The sequence below is a fragment of the Zeus faber genome (genome assembly GCF_960531495.2).
Source record: "Zeus faber genome assembly, chromosome: 7".
Classification (NCBI taxonomy): domain Eukaryota; kingdom Metazoa; phylum Chordata; class Actinopteri; order Zeiformes; family Zeidae; genus Zeus; species Zeus faber.
The window spans coordinates 23,627,265-23,647,416 of NC_137203.1; the positions used below are offsets into that span (position 1 = coordinate 23,627,265).

Here is a 20,152-nt window from a genome sequence, read left to right on the forward strand (position 1 = left end):
CAATTAATTTGAATGGGGAGATTTTAATCGACTTTAGAAGGAGGCGGGGGGGGGGGGGGGAACCAAAACTAACTTGATGTAACAACGCCACTACGGGGAGGTGGGGGGGGGGGTAGAAGAAGGTTGGGTAAGAATAGGGATATAGGTTCATACCCTCAGTAAAAGTGTCATTCATTGATACAATTTAACTGGATGTAATAGCAGTGTTTTGTGCCGCAGTCAGTGCGGTAAACACTTCCATGGTAACAGCGAGCTCCACCAATCAGAGACGTCAGATCATCTTAGGTATTGACCTTTGAACCCTGACCAGAGGTCACCTTTGAAGACCATACTGTAATGCAGGGCATTGCAAATTACATATGAAAATTCTGACAATGCAGGTACTGATATTTCCCGACTAAATGAACCCCTAGTAACACATGCATGTAGTTTTTCACCCATAAATGAGTTTTGTTTTTAGGTTTTTAATAATATAACTACTTTACCCATGAGGAAACTGCGTCAGGATGCATTACAAAATGGCGCCGATTTGTAGTTGTGTAGTTTTTATGGTTAGGGTTACCGTTTATGATATCAACCTTGTTTTAAGAGAAAAAAATGTATTATTTATGACGTTATGGAGAACTACACTGGATGTGGAGTACTACACTACTACTACTGCAAAAACATTGATATTATATCCAGTTAATTTCTATCTATGAATGAAATTCATAGGGATATAGGGTAGGGCATAAGCCTATATACCTATTCTTGCCCAACCTTGAATTTAATAGGCCCTTCAATAGAGACAAAGCGAAACCAGTGTCCCACTTTTATTTTTTGATAGTCAGAATGAAATTTAAACCTGTGCATTTTAAATTTGAATACATTCATGAAAAAAGTCAATAACTTTTTATTTTGTATCCTAATTCGGATATGAAATAACTGAATAATAACCTTTCGCATCAGGTTAGATTTAGTTTTGGTGTAAGTAGCTGCCCCCCTCTAAAGTTGCAGAAAATATCCCCATTGGACTGGATTCCGTTTTGTGCAGCAAAAAGTCAATCGTGCTCCGGGACACAATTCAATAGATTCATTTTCGTGACTGTGAGCACAAAAAAGCGTGAGACCGGGTTGCAACACACTTTAGGTCCATGAGGAAACGGTCAATAACAAAAAACACATTTCAGCAGCTGATATGCAAATGCAACGTCCCACAGACGAATGTGTTTGCCTCACGTACCCCATGCTTAGTCCAAACAGCAAAAGGATGAGACGCTCGTGCGCAGCAGAGATTTAATTAAGCCTCACCATGGGATGCCTTCACTGTAACCCAGGAGATGGAGACCGAGGAGTTTGTGCGTCGAGCACTCGCGAATAATATCCACACTATTCTTATACCCTGACCTACATGCACTGGGAGGAAGCGTTTGACAATCTGCCCACATGAAAATACGCTGTTCTTTTGCAGGTGTAATTATTTCTCCCTCCTCTGGTTTGCGAAGGCAGCCGCCGGGGGTGTCCTTATGTTGCGCCTTATGCCACACTACATTTGTCAATCTTTGCTGCTTGTTATCTGGCAGATAAGGGGGAAATGGAAGTGGGCCCCAGTGGGCTGTTCGCTCTCATGGAAGGGGAGCGGTATTCCAAGGGGGGGATCCGTGTTCCTCTCGATCTGTTTACATGCGATCTCCACTTCACTTTCAGCTTGGGACGTTTTTTTAATGGTCTCCATGGAAAGCTCCCATCAGTGCTTTACATCATTCCCTTTGAAATCAATTCATTCTCTTTTGCTCCTACTCAGCGCAGGTTGCCATGGATACCGCTCCCAAATGGTTTCGGTTCGTACATGAATTTTGTTTTCGAAGGGAACGGCGGTGGGAACAAATGCCTGTAGCCCAAAGTAAACACGATACTGCCCCCCCCCCCCCCCCTGCTCCCCGATCGGGAATAGGCCTACTTCACATCATGACGGAGGCACAGGCCTGGAGTTTGAAACCACATGGATCAAACAATCAACGTCTCACAGGATCTCCATCTTCTACAGGGAATGCAAAGTTTGACGGTTGCTATGGGTTGCTATGGACTTTGGTCGCCATTTTTGGATCACTTCCATTCAATTGCAAAGAGAAATACACGAAATGCACAAAAACGGTGAAAGGAAGGGAGAAAATGAAGGGTCGAGGTTTCACGCAAGATGGTGGCAAGACTTTCTGTGGCAGATTTTAACTGCACGAAACTTCCAAGCCATCTTTTAACTCAAAAATGCAGACCGGCACAGTCAATGTGATCCCGCATATATTGCGGCTTGCTCCAGCGGTGTGACCTCAGCTTCACATTCCCTATGGCCAGTGGTTGTGTGGATGATGATGATGTTGATTAATAAACGCGATGAGAGCTGAGTTCGTTGAAAAGAAGGACACGGGAGCGAGTCTGCGGAGTTGCCGCTGATGAAAAGCCTCAAACGCTCCCCAGCGTGTGTAATCTGGCCTGATCCTCCAGGACGCTGCTCCAGGAACCTCACAAAACTCCGCCAGGGGGGATTCTTCAACCGCGTCCAAATGCATCCGAACGGGCGTCCAAGCGCCCGTGCCAACTGTGTCCAAATCCTGCCGGGAACACGTGATCCCGTGCGGCCCCGCTCCTTCTGTAGGGGAGCGGCGTGGCTGTGAACTCTGCGGCACAAGGGTTTGGACTGAGAAGATTGAGTGGTTTATTTTAATTTGTCGCTTAATCTGCCTTCAATTAGAACTGGGGTAAGACTGGATGGCTCTCCCCCGGAGTCCTCAGATTTAGCCCCTTAAACTCACCGCGCCCGGCCCGTGAAGTCTAAATCCCAGCGGAATCATCCCGACCGCTACGTGCTGGATTTCATCGTGGACTTTAGACGATCCTGCAAGACTTCTGAAAGAACCACCCCCCACTGCGAGCGAGCGTCTAAATCTGGTGATCTGAAAAATTAATCGCTGTCAGGAGCACACAACACAACTGACGGCGTTCGAGGACTCTCTGCGGACTTCTCCGTGACACAAAGAATGTGACAGGCGTTCGCTTTGCCCCGTTCTTTCTACCGAATTTTCTGTGTTCCCCTCTGACTGCTCTTTGCAAACTAATACAACAGATATAAAAATGTAGAATAGGTACAGCGATTTTGTAAGTTCATAGTTTGCAGGCGTGAACGCTGCACACAGTAGACAAATAAAGCAATCAAATCTTCCCCCACGTCAACCATCTTGGCGGAAACCCCCTCCCGAGAGCCCCGTTTGATGGACGAGGACGGACTAATGCCGTGTTTTCGTTCCATTTCGCTCCTATGCAGCGATATAAATCGGACTGATCCCCGTCGACGGCCCCCTAATCAACAAGAGCGAAAGCCATTGATTTTCTTTCCGCCGAGCCTACAAGGTGCCGGAGACACCTGGTGGCAGCCAGCTGACGGATACTATTGCCTTGCCAACCAGCAGCTGACAAAACCTGATGATGCCAAAGCACGGCGGCGTTGAAGGGGGTTGAGTCACACGCGGTCGGACAGAATCCCACTCTCCAGGAAGGTTGAGAAGATGTGGGATCCGTCGTGCGATCCTCTGAATCATATTTGCCACAAGTGTTATGTCACAGTTGGAACGCCGGTTAGTGTTAGCGTGTTTTGTAATGCGAATGTACAATGTGAATGTACAACCCCCCCCACCAGAGATCACCTGGCGCCATTTGCGCGGCGGAAGACAATCTGTCCTGCAAGTAGTAGTACGACGACCGCTACTCCGATCTCTGTCAAATCAGCCCCGTGTCTGTGGTGATTTCTATCTGCAGCAGGACTGCTTCCGCAAGCACTTCTCCTGCAGCAGTCACACGCGGTAAGCACGGTGCTTACGTACGACACCCCCCCCCAACCTTAGACAATTTACACTGGGCCGAGGCTGTTTGCAGGATTTAGAGCCAGCGAGATGTCAGGTACGATGATCGACCTTTCCAGAATCGTCCCCTGTTGAATATCACAACCGTACCATTTTACAATTTTACTGTGCTCTCAGCCTGTAAAATAGAAAACAGTAAAACAGTCAATGCAGTCCATTACATGCACGATAAGTTAGGACACCGAGCATTGTCCTATAGCCTAAGTAAAATGATAAGCCATAGGGCTGGGCTATACATCATTATATTGTCGATATCGTAATCGTGACTAGATATTGTCTATGGTTTTGGTTATTGTAATATTATATCAAATTTGTCTTGCTGCAATAAAGTAAAGAATTGCAACTCTTTGAACTTAATAATTGTTCTAGCTCTAGTTCTTACCAATGCCTCTGCCTCTACCTAGCCCGAGGCCATATACTACTGTAGTGCTAATATCCAATAAAGTTAGGCCTTATTAAGTGAAGGTTGGCAGAGCGGATGCTTAAAATTCATCATATTTTAGCTATCTGTAACCTGCAGCTGCATGGCATGGTGGAATGACAACTGTGCAGGCCAAAAAAACAACTTATGGAAACTGAAGCAGCGGTGGGAGGGTTGAAATGACCTGGATTTCCCCTCAGAGTTTAATAAAGGTATCTTATCTTATCTTAACTTATCTTATCTTATCTTAAATGGATGTGCAGTAGTTGCAGAAGTTAGTCTGGATGAAAAAAAAGTGTTGTTAGTGCTTTTATCTTAATTGATCTTAAATAAATACATGTAAAAATAATAATCAATTAACTCAAAAATAAATCCTAAAATCTTATGTGACCTTTATAGCTAGTCAGGATGAATACAGTGTTGTTTATGTTGTGTTATGTTATTTCAAATGCTTGCGAAGTAGTTGCAAAGAGGTAGTTGGGATTAAGTGTTTTATCTTACGTTTTCTTATATTATTTTTTTCTTGCCCGAGAGCCTCATCTTAAATGTATAGGCAGTCGGGATTAATAAAGTGCTATTTGACCTTGTGGCATCTCGTTTTTTTCTTATCTTATCTTTGATGTCTGCAAGGCCGACATTGCTGCGTGCTTCCCGGCTGAACGGTAACCCACTCCCCTCTAATTCCCTCCATCCTCCTCCATCCTCCTCCATCCTCCTCCATCCTCCTCCATCCTCCTCCTCCAATAAAAAAAAACCAAAAAAAAACACGCGCACCAGGGCCCTCCGGAGGCGAGCACGCGCGCACGTACCACAGCACGCCCACGGGCCCACGCGCGCAGGCTCAGACACACCCCCCTCCCCGCCCGCCCCCCTCCCCGCCCGCCCCCCTCCTCTCCTCGGCGGCAGAGACGGTCCGGACCCCGTGGAAACGGAGCGGCGCGGCGGCGACAGCGATGGCTGCTCGAGGCGCGGGGCCGGTGCGGTAGCGCCGAGCGCGACAGCACCGCGGCGGCTGCGGAGCGTCATGCGAGACGCGTCTGTCACCGACGAGACGGTAAGAGACACCCCCCCCCCCCCCCCCCCGCCCCCCCTTTCTGTTTATCTTTTTTTTTGGGGGGGATGTCAAATGTTACATAAGAAAAGTTATCTGTTTACCTTTTTCCCATTTCTACGGATTTATTCGGAATCGGCGTGTACGCGATCGTGGTCATCGGCGCTCAAAGACATCGGGTCGGGGATGTAGATCGCCCGCGCCGCAGCACCAAAATAAAAAAAAAAATATATATATAAAATCAAACAAAAACAGGCTGCTCAAGTGCATCACAAGATTTGGTCTTGTTAAAAAACAAAAAAAAGAAAAAGAGAAAAACAAAACAACACCCTGCGCTCTCGTCACGACTCTCTCCTGACTGTGAAATATTATTGTTGCTGGTTGTGCATATAACAGTGGAAACAGTTTCCCACCGTGTTCATTGTTGTTCCTTGCTCCACGGGAGCGCCCTGACGTGTTCAGGGTGGCATCGCTGGCACAGTGCATCGGGGCATCTGGTTCCCGCTGTGGATGAGCTTATAGACTGTCTCAAACTCTGGCCTAGAACAGTGATCATCAGCCTTTTCTTTACCAAGAACTGTCAGTTTGACAGCATCAGGCCACTGACCCCATTTGATAAGAGAGGTGTATCTAGGGCCCCCAATCTGAGATGATTTTTATCGTTACATATGATTAGATTTAGTCCAAACCTCCACACCTGTCAATAGGCCTTACTACTATAACGTAAGGGAGATAACGATCAAACTAGGATCAACACAGCCATTATTGCACATTATCTAATGGTGCTAATTAAAGTAACGGTGAAGTTTAAATATGAACTATTAGTCATTTTGCTGGGGACCCCCTGGAACCTCTCTAAGGATCCCTGGCGGGGTCCCCGGACCCCACGTTGAGATCCACAGGCCTCGAGAAATCTTCAGACCAACATTTTCCCCCTCACCGCTCTGAGTCTACAGTGTTTCATTGTTTCGCTGCTCCGTGCTGCAGCTAGGCGACAGACTTTTGTGGCATGTGGGCTTCCACTTGAAGGCCACGCTAAAACCACAACAACACATGGGCTCAGACTTCACATGGAGAGATAGAGGTTTGAGGAGCAAATGGTGAAACCTTACCACTGCAAATAGTAAAATCATATGGAGACAGTTTTATTTGTTTATAGCGTCATTTAAACAAACTTTAATTGCACTTTAACTGCATCTCGCCACATTCAGAGCAGAGGTGAATATCCAGAGCTATTAAAGAGTGAAATTATTCATGGAAAAATGCACATTTCCCTTTGCATCCAGCCCATATTTCCGGGAAATGTAAATTTTAGCTTCATCTGCACCGCACCTCACAAGGGAGTAGACCTACGAGGAGCGATCATCAACCTTTCCCTTCATTTAAAATATAGCCCTCACCTGAGCTGCTAAACTATCATTGACAGTATATTTTCAGTAAGAAAGGATATTTGTTTTCAAAATGTATCTACATACTTGGATCAGCATCCAGATAAGTCTATAATAATTCAGTTTCGGCTAATGCCAACTTTGAAAACAATTGTCAAATGCTGCCAAATTAAATAAATAAAACTCCAGGCACGGTGGTAAAAGTCTTTGAAAACATAACAAGTCATTAAGACTAGAGAAGTTTTGAAAATGATAATAGGATGTGTTTTACATTCTACCTAAATATCTAACATACATTTCTTTCCCAAGGGCCAATTGTCTATATCATTGAAAAGCTGCTGTATGTGAGACAATGAGGATAATTTTGAAAAAAGCAAAGGAATGTAGATGTGCTGATTTTAATCCATTTTATAGGCACATTGATCCGTTATTAATTAAAACAGAAACGATGAAACCGTTATGACAAGAACATTTGGGATGGTTCTAGTGAACAGGAGGTTTATTAATCATAATTATTTTTCTGCCAATAGGACCATACCGTTGTCAGATTTTATGTTATCGCTTCTTATAGTCAGCAATCACATTTTACTTTGCCCTGATGAAATCTCATATTTGAATCATTTTAATATTGGTTTTTGAAATGTGAACAATATGGTTTGAAACCTACCTTAAAATGATTAACTTCTGGGCCCGCTCACGCATATCTTTGCCAAAAATACTTTATTTTGCTGTATTTTGTATTTGTTAAGTGGCAGCAGTGCCATTGCTTTAACAAATGTACAACTTAATAAGAATAAGGTGAATCGGTACAATAGTGTAGATTTACTGTATATCTGTTGAGGTTATGGCCGTGTGAACAGATTTGATATTGAGGTGTGTGGTGGACAAATGAGGGATGGTTGGTCAGCTCTCTCATCAGGATGAACAGATGGTAACTCAGGGTTAGCTCAGGGGTGAGTGCCAACAAGGAAGCCTGGATGTGTGTGTTTGTGTGTGTGTGTGTGTGTGTGTGTGTGTGTGTGTGTGTGTGTGTGTGTGTGTGTGTGTGATGGACATGTTTCAAAACATGTTTCAAAACAGTGATGAAACAGATTCTAGCCTTTTCACACTCACACACACACACACACACACACACACACACACACACACACACACACACACACACACACACTTTATATCTACTGTATATATACAATATATATATATAACTGTGAAATATATATATATATATATATATATATATATACTGTATATATATATATATATATGGAGAGAGGGATATACAGATATACTAGATAGATAGATAGATAAATAGATAGATAGATAGATAGATAGATAGATAGATAGATAGGATATATTCATCCTTAATCTCTCTCAAATTAAAAGTTCCCAAATATTCCTAGTTTTCATCTCCTTTTTACAATAACTGTTTTGTAAGATACTTTAGTAGGGGAGCCATTCATTGTTGTAGATAATGGAATCCACTGCTGCAGTGGTAAATCAGTTACTAAGTCTCTTCACAGTCTTTGGCCCATTTACACAGTAAACTTTAGGCAACCAAATATACGCTTACAGTATCATCAGACCAAAACAATAATATTATAATTAAAAACAGGTATATTTCAGAATTGTTTTTATACTTGTCGAATTCTATGAAAGTCACATTTAAAGAACTACAGTTTAATCACATTAAGCACATATTTGCTTGTTTTTGTGTATATCCCTACTAACCCCCCCTCTATCTTTCCACAGGCAGTGTTCACTTTGAATCACACCGAATGGGGCCTAGTGGAGTTCCTCTAAGATGACACGCACCCATCCACCTGATATTCTCGTCTCTAGTCTATATCAGGACATTACTCGCAACCCCATTACTGGGCACTCTGTTTCTCTCCATTCTTCCCAGCAATGTGATCTACAAATGATTGACAAACCAGAAATCATCAACAAAAGACATTGCCGTAGCTTTGACTTTATCGAGTCACTGGATGAACCGCACTCCTTCTCTTCCTCGATGGAGTATCCATATAAGAGGATAGCGCATCACACACTGGGGAAAGATGTCATGTGGAATGGCCTCGACCAAGCAGGACACCTTCGCTTCTCCTCTCCTGACCTGTTCAACAACAGACTGCTCAAGCAGCACGCGAGCCAAGCTGAGACAGCCAAACCCAGCCACCTGAGCTGGTGTGATTCAAAAAAGAGAACAAGGTCAAAGAGTGCTCCTCGAGTTAAGACGACCCTCACCCCAGTGCCGATCTCCGTTTCCCCCCCAGGAGCCGGGAAGGGGAAAGAAACCCCTCATGCTGAGTCAGACTCTCTTAACACCGCTGAGACACATCGAGAGACCTACTCCTCCAACAGGGCTTTCTTGAATGAGGTTCACCCCATCAAACTGCAGCCCCACTCTCCGCTCTATGTTTCGGACTGTTTTGAGGAGGATAAACAAGATAAACCAGCCATTACTCCCCATGTAAGGTGCCGTGTGGACATTAAACCGGATTCTGCTGTACTCCAGCACGCATCCCGACAAGTTCCCAGTGTAAGGACTGAGCATCCTTGGCAGAGATATTCTCAGTCCAGTAGCAGCAGAGGCTTGTATGTGCCACGGCAGATTGTCTCCTCACCAACGCCCACTCCAAGCGAGTGTTACAGTGGTGATTTCAGACAAGGATACCATTATACCACCAGCGTGTCTCCTATCTCCTATCAGCATGTCGACATGCACAGAATATCATCTCCAACATTGCCATACCTTACCAGAGAGCAACGGGCTTACTCCAACCCTAACATACCCACTAAGTTTTTCTATACGGAGGACTCTGTCAGATATCCCTTTCACCCCTATTCTAGAACCTGCTTTCAGGACGATCAAGCTAGTCTCACCAGCCATGGCAGCACTCTGACCAGCCAGTATGATCCAAGGACTCGCTGGGTGCACACCCTTCCAGTCAGGCCATTTTACACAGACCATGTATCTAGCCAGGAGCCAATGCAGACTGTCTATGGCAGACCATACTCCACAAGTGAGGCGGGATCGTACTTTTCCCAAACACCACTGTCTCGACCCTATTGTGGAGAAGACCATCGTGGTCATCCATATACTTTTAATAACTCCAGGATGATTTATTCAAAGCCGTTCACCCCCCCTGCAGAGCAGTATATTCCATCAAGGCCATATTACACGGAGGGCCGGCGGCGGCCACGGATGTCCCAGTCTTTCACAGATGACTGGTATCGCTCAAGCATTTCTTCTCACTCCAACCAGTCCTTCCAGCAAACACCCCCAAGAGTAGGGCAGGAGTCAATTATGCCCCCCTGGTTTTCCAATATGGAGTCAACTAGGCTTGGTGCAGAGGTCAAAAACCACTCAAAATCTTGGGACAATATTCTATATCCACATCCTGACAGCAGCAGACAGCAATCGGTGCCTCGTGGACGCAGCTATGAAAACCTGTTTTACCAGGGCAGGAATGCACCATCTTCAGATGTAGCACCTGAGCCAGTAATACTTAACCTGTCCAGTTCACCGAGGCGCTACGCTGCCTTGTCCCTCTCTGAAAACTCTTTGGAGAGGGGTCCAAGCAATCCTTGTAGGAACAGCAAGAGTGGGATCTGGTTTGTAACTCCAGAGATCACTATAACAGACAATGACATACGTGCTGGAAATAGAAAGCAGCGCAACACCCACTCAGTTAGCTGGGATGCTTTAGATAATGAGGAGGCGCCATCCCCAAGAGCAACTCCTCAAGAGCAGCCATCTAGCATGGCTGAAATGACCAAAGACAGAAAACACAACAATTTCTCCCTTCAGCAGAGTCTAGAACAGTTAGATGAGCTACTGGCAGACCTGGTTGTCGATTATAAACCGCCACCTTGCAGGAAATCGAGCGAAGGCCTTTTGGACCAATTAAAACAATTAATCAGTGAAGACGATGGAAAAGAAAGAGCACCGCCTGGTCTCAAGAACCTCGGACCTCTGAACATACTGCAGCCATCGAGTAAATCCAGCCCTGACATGGCAAAAGACCCAGATAGTGGCTGCGATGGTTTACAGAGGAGTGGAGAGGAGTGTTCTCCTGACCACAGCACAGACGAGGAGGACACCATGGTTTGTGCGAACAGAAATTGCAAGCGGACTGAGACTCTGTTCAACGCCTGCCTGTACTACAAATCCTGCCATAGCTGCTACACATTTTACTGCTCCCGAAACTGCCGCAGGGATGACTGGGAGAACCATAAAGAGAACTGTTTGTATGGTCGTGTCAGCAGTGTGTGTCGGCACAGCCTCAAGTTCTGCAGAGAGAACACAGAGATCCATAAAGCCTTCTCTCGCATTGCCAAGGCTGGCTACCTTTCCAGAGGGAGAGGCGTTCTCTTCCTCGGTTTCGCAAATCCAGGGACAGCTGACAACTTCCTCCAGGTCGGGCTGGAGAGTCTCCTCATGTCCCCAACATATCTGTCTCTTAGAGAGCTAGATGGCTTCAAAGATAATCTGGGGGAATACTGCAAGGAATTGCAGCAGGCAGGCAATGAGTATGACCCCAATGAATGTTTCCTTCTGAATGTTTCAATAGCTGTTGGTGAACTAGTGCCTAAAGGACCCTCGCCCAGACTCCAGGCACCGACAGTTCGGAAATACGCAAAGGTGTCCTTGGCTTCTTCTAGCCCGGACAAAAAGGTATTCAGGAAGGACAGTGAAATGGAGACCCTCATCCTCACCCCTCCCCCGGGCACACCTGACATTGACAAAGAGGGGGAGGAGGGAAGGAAAGCCAGGGAGGTGTGCTTTGTCAATATCCAGCGCGAGCTCAGGACCAGGGGCGTCTTCCTTCGTCACGAGTACCCCAACATCTATAACCAGCTGTGCGAGTTTGTGGAAAGCAACAAGAGGTTCACTCCGACCACCATTTACCCGGTTGATAAGAGAACAGGGAAACAGTTCATGTGTATGATCATGGCGGCCTCTGAGCCAAGAACACTGGACTGGGTTGGAACCCCCCATCTCCTGGATGATATTATATAGATTAGCACCACACGTTAAGGGTAAAGATGTCAGCTGCACTATGTGTACATACTGTATATCTTACAGTGGTTTGGCAAAGTGATTTTGAAGTAGTTTGACTTTTTGGCAAAAGCTGATGTTTTATGACCTCTCTTAGCCTATACTTTAACATGACCCTTTTGTTTTTGGTTTTCTTTGTTTTGATCCTGTAGCACTGAAAAGATGTTTAGCCTGCATGTTGACCGGGCGCAAGCCTGGCAATCCAGATGTTCCAAGATATGAAAATGTATGATCTGTGCAATTTGTGGAGCTACTGTATGACGCACACGTAAATTATAAAGTACACACGCTCTAGTGTCCACAAACAAGAGAGGCACTTTACATAATATACTGCTACAGTCACCGTCCATTGTTTTTTCCACCAAATACTCTATCCAAAACGTATATTCTACCTTGTTACAGTGGCTGTAATATTACTACTGTTCAGTAGTATTTAGGTATTATTTCTGAAGTATAGTTGTGTGAGTGATTATTTATCTTATTGCTATATTAGTTCTTGTTTGATAGTCCAAGGGAAGTTCAAGAAATACCAGGAGTTCCTGTTCCACTAAATTGAGAATTGTGGTTGGAACTCATCTCACTTGATCACATTTGATGTCATTCTTGTGCAACTTGCTTAGTTTGAAAGTGCCCTTCAGTCAGAAATGCGGAAAATGCATTTGACACGAAGCAATGTATTAGCTATTTCTTAAAGCCTGACTGCTCTTGGCTTAGGTTGTATTACCTACCATTGTAAATTAACAATTATTTTGCTTAAAGCATGTAATTTATATTCAGGTATTTTAATATTGATATGGCTCATAATGAAAATTAATTATATTCATAATAGAATATCATTTGATGCGCGGAAATGTAATATCTATATTATATATAATAATTATCAGATTTGTTATTTCGTTTCAATGACGTGACCTTGACACCTTACCGTAACTGACAACAAAGTTCCAAAATATATGCAATAAATGGATTTAAAAAAAAGAGCACCCTAATCACCTATTGTAAACAACTATTTTATTAATGACGAATAAGCCTTGGAGCAACGAGCTGCAAAGACTTTGTTTGCACTAAAATGTACATGATAGAATATGAATGTTTTTAATGTATCTGCGGTACAGCACACTAAAATGAGATTGATATCACGCTTATTTCCAGTGTCAGGCTTGAATCTAAAGTTGCTCTTTTTCTTCATCGGTTATCTTTGTGCAAGACCTTCCTCTATTCTATTTTGTGATGTTTATAACCTATAATAAATTGAATTTAATGACTGGCTGATTGTGTTTCTCACAAGGTGTTATTCTCAGTTTGGAACTTAAGGTATGTGATACTATTAAACATTGTCATTTTCACCACGGATGCAAGAAAGGAAAGATCAGCCACACGGTTGTGAAAACGAAATACTACCTGATACACCTGATACACAGTACTGTATAGTTCAAATAATATGTGGTATAACATGACCCCCCCGCAAAACGCTCCTCTGTTTACTGTGGATGCACACAGCAGCTTACAGATGCAATTAGCCTCTTTGGCCTTAGCTTTACACAGCTTTATTTCCTCTTGTTCCTACAAATTGTCCCTTCGTTTCCCTAAAAGACATGCACGTCAGGTACGCTTCCCTGCTGATGCCCTTGACCAAGGCTTTGGCTGCACATCTGGAGTTGGTCCCTGGGAACCGGACTGTGGCTGCCCACAACTCCAGAACGGTCAGGGTGGGTTAAATGAGGACGAAGTCCCGCCCGGGGATCAATAAAGTAGCTCTTATTCTTCTTAAACAAATCATTTTTGCATTACAATTGAGCTATTTTTTTGTTTTAGAAAATGGACGGTGTATACATCATCCATCTGTTTGGATAGATAAACTACTGAAATTCGACTGCTGTACATATTGTATACCATTACACCATATATAGATATATATTGTATAATATACAGTATATATGTGCTATGTACCCTGCTTTTATAATCTCATAGGTATTCCTCATAGTATCATTACATTATGTTATTATTATGATGATGATTATCATTATTATTATTTTTCTCCTTGGCATTTTTCCAGCTGAAAGTGTCCGGCACACAGCAACCGACAAACCTATGGACATGGATTAAATATCGTTGGATGTGGGGAAGTTCGGACATTTTCTCTCAATGGATCTATATTTGGAGCAGGCATTAGTGAAAAACCGTTGACTATCTACCGGAAATGTGCCGGTTCTCACCGGTACACAGTACCAACACTTCTACCTTTTTCTGTTTCTGTTCTGTCTTTGGCGTTCCGGGGCGTTTTCTTGAGCACCGGCACGTCTCACAAACTGCCGGTACTCTCTTCTGCCCTCTGAAGTGAACAGATCAAGTGGGCATATTGTAAGATATATTATATTTTATTGAGTCGGAGCGCACTTATTTATTTTATTATTATATAGCTCCGTTTCAGGGTTGCCATGACGTCATTGGCAATATATGTACACAGATCGTGGGCGTCCTTGTTTCGCACCTTTTTGGTGGGAGCAGCTGGTTTCACTCAATCTATTCCACCAGTTCTGGTGGCGCTGCCCGTGTCAGGAATGGCTCCCAGCAGATAGCACTATGAATGTGTTGTCTGTGCAATTGGGATTTAATTGTGGGCTTTCGCCCGGGGTGAGGTGCGCGGTAGTCTACGCTCCGCTGTTGTGCATTGGTTGCTTACTTTGCTTCGCGCAGGATCTGCGCCAAGTCCAGACGAGAGGGAGCCAATACTGCGATCCATGGGAACTCAGGAAATTGTAACTCGTGTTGGTAGGAAGTAGTATTGCGTTCCATGGGAACTCGGAAAATTTGTTTTAACTGATGCTGCGTTCCATGGAAACTCCGAAAATTTTAATTTGGCTCGATTTGAAGCGATGCTGTGTTTCATGGGAACTCGGACAACTGTTATTCATGACTAACGTGATTGACCTGGACCCTGTGCATTGCTCCCTGCAGCTATATTTAGTTGGGGTCCAGCCCCGAAGGTCCAGCCCTATTGCTTTTGTTAATGATAAACTGATGTCAGTGGATGTCATGGACAGACGATGAAAAAAAAAAAGTGTATTTGGGCAGTCCCGACATGCATCGTCCAAGACTGATCCAGAGCGGTCCATTATTGTGGAAATTAGTAAAAAAACTTGTTTCACCACCCATGTGCAAATGGCTCGCTCAGGTCACATGATAGCATTGCAGTATAGTGATCGGTGAACAGGAACCATCTGATTTGTTGAATGTTAGACTTTGTGGATCCAACGAAACCACAGACAATCCGAATAAGATTTGTGTTCGGGGCAGTTCCAACCTGGTATTGTTTGCGTTTCATCCAGAACGGTCAAGTATTGTGGATGAGTTGGTGATCACTGCCTCACCAAGATGGCACCAGCACAGATGTATAAATCCATGCGCAAGTTGATGTAATAGCACCTTGGCACTGCAGTCTGCAGGGCGTTACGAGTGAACCTCGCAAAATATTATGTATGTGTCATGCGCAAGGACATCTCAGCGCACTGCCAGGAGGAGCCAGGGATCGAACCATGAACCCTCCTGTGCCCAAAAATGCAAACTCTTAACCAGACGAAGTCAGAGGTATTATTTACTATTAAACTTTGTGTGAAGAAATGTTGTTTAAGTAGTACCAGAAGACAATTGGATTGAACAAAGCGCAGCATATTAAATGTCAAAATTCAGGTACTTCTATATAGTATATAAAGGGTGCCACTCGATGCTTACCAGTGAGACGCCACGCAATTGCGCGCAGCGTACAATACAGACTGGTGAGAGCTGGTCGTAAGTCCCTTATACATAAGTTACAATCCCATATACTGTACATGAGTCTATTCCCTACTGTGGCAGAGTCGCCACCACGCGCCTCCCAAGTGGCGTTTTCAGGGCCCTCCGGCACAGAGACAGACGGCGGGGTTGATAACGAGTTTATTGTGGAGATGAGGCCCGGTGGAATTAGCCAGGAGCAGATGGAACATGTTATGACACAGGGCTCCCATCCTAACTGGGAGTGGGGATGGGGTTTTTAAACCTGATGCTTATTAACCCAACCAACATCAGGTGTGGCGTCTTAAGCCACCCCATACATCAAACTAACCAGGAAGAATTCCTGGCTGAAGCCTATACCTGAAACTACAGACTGACACAGGGTTACTATACCGTGAATAAAGAAAACACTGGACTCTGAAACAAGGTCCCCTTACAAACGTCTAAAAACTTTTTACAGGTCCCCTCCCAGAGGACCTGAGTTCCCCGGGGCGGCACGGTCGACTGGCCTCCTTCCATCATGGCGTCGACAGACTGTCCCCTCCTCCCCTCTGGAGCGTGGGGCCTTCGGGCTGCTGCGCTGCTGGTGACGGTGTGGACCGGACTTGGTGGCCTGGCTGCTCCTGGGGGCATCTGCTGGAGCATAGAGGGAACATGTCATGACAGGGCGCTTATCCTGACTGAGTGTGTGGACGGGGTTTTTCAACCCGATGCGTGTTAGCCCAACCAACGAGCATCGGGTGTGGCTCCTGAAGCCACCCCATCCACCACACCTACTATTTTGTAGCACCGCTTTGTGTTATATTTCTGAGTCTTATTTAATTTTTATTTTAATTCTATTTATATTATTCTATTCACTAACTGCATTACGTTCTAGGAATCAGTTAGTTACAGTTAGTTAGCTAGGTAGGAATTAGGTCAGCTGTTATGTTCGGATTTGTAACTATTGTGCATAATCTCCGAGTGCGTTGCAAAGGCATGTATGTGTGAAAGTATATACGTCAGCATATATGTAGGAAAGTATGTATATGGATGTGACGAATAAACCTCTTGAACTCTTGAACTACCTGTATACACCTCTGAGGACAACTGACACAGAAAATAAAAAAAAAGCCCAATAACATCACTGTCATAATTTATAGACATTCCAGAGATAGCAATGTAAACAAACTTCCTGAATTATAATAACTGGTAACTATAACCATAAGCAGTTATATAATACAAGAAACATGTATTTATTGTGTATGTGTTTGGAAAAAAAAATGTGTAGGTTTTTGGTGGAGGCCACTACACATAATTTATTTCAGTATATACAATTTCAATCTACAATTGCAATCAGTTAAACGACTTTTCTTAGTGTATTTATTTATAGGTTTATAAAATACATATACTATTATTATTATTATTATAATTATCATCATCATCTTCATCATCATCATTATCATCAATATTATTATGATTATTTGCAGTATTAGTAGTGGGAGTTTGGCATCAAAATTGGTATTAGAATTATTATTATGGTATATCCACTACAGCTTCTGTCCTTTTGGCTGTGTTTTGTGTTTATTAATCTCATCAGACTATAAAGCTTTTCTTGCGCTGCAACGTATATGGTCATGTGAATGTGTATTGCTTAATGTTGTATATTCTGATATTCAGGTCCTCTTAATTCTATTTTTTTAATGACGATTATTATGCAGCTTGCTATTGCGACGACTGAAAACTCCTTTTGAACATTTTTTTTCCATTTGCGTGTAGTTTGAGCGCAACCTAGTGGCTAAATTTTCGAACTCCTTCCCACGTTTCAAGCACATTATCTACATGGGGGGGTTCATGTACATGTCTTTACCAGAAGTATTGTTCACATACACTGTTCACTTAAACAATTTGTTACCAAATGCTATTTTAGACATTTAACATTGAAGGCCATTCACCCTCTTTTATCAAATCCCTGCTGTATCATTTGTTCAATAACATAATGATAGAGAAATAGGTGACGAGAGATGAGTATCCTGTTTGAAGTAGAAGTGTGATGAACAGATTTCAGGAAGTTTGAATTGTCTATGAACTCCAAATTATAAATACATTTGTAATAATAGCAATAACAATAACAATAATAATAATAATAATAATAATAATAATAATAATAATAATAATAATAATAATAATGATAATAATAACAATAATAATCATAATAATAATCATAATAATAATAATAATAATAACAACAACAACAACAACAATAATAATAAAGAACAATAGAATTTCTTATTTCTTTCTTATTTTCTTATTTATTCTTTATTTGTATAGTAGTAGTGCAGTACGGATCTCCTGGTTTTATAATATTCAGTGTCCTGAAATCTAGATGAAGTCAACAGCATTCTACTCATCAACAAACTGTCTAAATGCAAGACTCAAGAGGTTGAGAACATCCAATCGCTCAAATTCACTTTCACGTCTCTACTGCTGATGATGTCGTCAGTTTAGATGCCGACAACATTTTCGCGGGTCTTGGAATGGCAGTCCCAAATGAGAAGACACGATTATTGTATGGCTCAGCCCAGGAAAATAACTGATCCATCGCTTCACTTCTCTCTTCAAGCGCGCTCAAGTAAGACTTCAGATGACACTGCATGAATCCCAAGACGCGGTGGTGAGCAACGACGCGCCGGCCTTGGCAGCAGGACGCAAATGGAGACCAGCCAGAGCAGTGGAGGAGGCAGCAACAGTTCTCAGACATGCGGACACCGTGGGACATGTTCAGCAAGGAAGAGGAGGCCGTGGGTTAACAACTAACCGCCCAGCTTGGAACAGAGCCACAGCTCCAGAACAGATGAAGATGGTGGTGGAGGAAGTACGCCACCAGGAGGAAGCTGCAAGGTGGGCCAAAGCGGTCCTCCCTCGCTAAACGGGGCCAATGGGCACGGTGGGACAGTGCGGAGAGGAGGAAGATCTGCCGGAAGGACTTGTAGAGCATGGAAGCGAGGCGGCTTAGCTTTGTCATCAGAGCTACGTATGACGTCCTTCCAACAGCAGTTGATCTTCATCAGTGGTTGGGTGAAGAACCAGGATTGTGCCCTCTGCTCCAGGCCAGCCTCCCTCAAGCACATACTCACAGGGTGTAATGTCAGCCTCAAACAGGGACGGTACACCTGGCGTCACAACCAAGTCCTAAAGAGCCTTGCCTCCACCCTGGAAAACAAACGAGCTGCCACCAACCCCGTACCACCATCAGCATCCAACCACCTGCAAACAACCACCTTTGTCCGTGAGGGGGCTAAGGTAACCAGGAGCAGCCCAACACCACTGGAGCAAGGCCAGCTTCGCTTAGCCTGCGACTGGAAGATGCTGGTTGACGTTGGCCGGCAAATTGTATCTCCTCCAGAGATTGCAACCACCACCCTAAGGCCTGACGTGGTACTCTGGTCCCTTTCTCTCCCCTTCTCTCAGGAAGGTCTTCATCATTGAGCTTACCGCACCCTGGGAGGAGCAGTTAGGGTTAGTAGTAAATGGTTAATGGACTGTATCTTATATATTAGTACTAGTAATAATAGTATCATTATTACTACAATTACTATTGCCTTTTGGGCTATTGTTACCACTGGTATTATTGTAACGCCATTATTTGGGGTCAAGCATTAAGTTTTCTGTTTTTGTGTGGATTTTAATTGTTATTATTGTTATTATTATTATTATTATTATTATTATTATTATTATTAATACACTTTTACTTGGCAGGATACTCATCTCTCATCACCTATATCTTTATCATATGTGTTATTGTACCAATGATACAGCAAGGATTTGATCAAATAAAGGGTGAATGGTCAATGTTAAATGTCTAAAATAACATCTGGTAATACATTTTTTGAAGTGAACAGTATATTGTTATTGCTCGGATTTTATTATTTTTAATCTCTGCGTCTTTCGTGGGTCAAAAGTATCTGGAACAGGGGAACCGCAGTGCACGCAGACGTGGCTGAGGTCTCGTTGGAACCGGGACGTTTCAGATGTCCTGCCATTTGGGTTTGATCGACACGTTTCGAGCGGAAACGAGCGAAAAACTGTCTTCATTTTTCCACTTGTAGAAGAACGTTGGCGCGATTTGATTTGTTTCGGGAACGGGGGGGGGGGACGTCATCACCCTAAGTTATATAAGTCCAAGCCCGCTGCGTTTCGAGGGAACCCGGAAAACTCAAGGTACATTTTGCTCCACTCAGCCTGTGAGTTTGGATCGGAGCTGGTTTCGCTGCCGAAGACGCGAGTGACATTGGAGGTCTTCGGGGCACGAGAGCATTGAACGGGGTTTATCCGGCGTTTCTCCCCTTGTGATCAAGGGGCCGTCACACGCAGCGCAGCATTGACATCTCCAGCAACCCGGCCACTGGCCACAGCCACCCCCCCCCCCCCATGCCATTTGAGCTGGAGACCCCCGGCCTTACAGCGGGCGGTCGCTCCGACTTTGGACTACAGCCCCCGTGGGCCTTTGCGGCAGCTCGTCTGTGCGCACGCGGGGACTCCTCGTGATGACAGCGAATGACAGCAGCGGATCCTGACTGGAGG

At 44.0% G+C, this 20,152-nt stretch overlaps 1 protein-coding gene across 1 annotated transcript; it reads left to right on the forward strand.

Moving 5' to 3' along the window:
* The first annotated feature begins 5,307 nt into the window (after positions 1-5,307).
* On the forward strand, positions 5,308-12,080 carry unm_hu7912 (un-named hu7912). The gene is made up of 2 exons (XM_080003236.1): positions 5,308-5,368; positions 8,506-12,080. The coding sequence occupies exon 2, from the start codon at positions 8,558-8,560 to the stop codon at positions 11,777-11,779; it is 3,222 nt and encodes a 1,073-aa protein (XP_079859362.1). The 5' UTR covers positions 5,308-5,368; positions 8,506-8,557; the 3' UTR covers positions 11,780-12,080.
* Positions 12,081-20,152: the final 8,072 nt, after the last annotated feature.

What these genes read in the sequence shown, in the direction of transcription:
- unm_hu7912 (XM_080003236.1), top strand. Translation starts at nt 8,558, where the DNA reads ATGACACGCACCCATCCACCTGATATTCTCGTCTCTAGTCTATATCAG.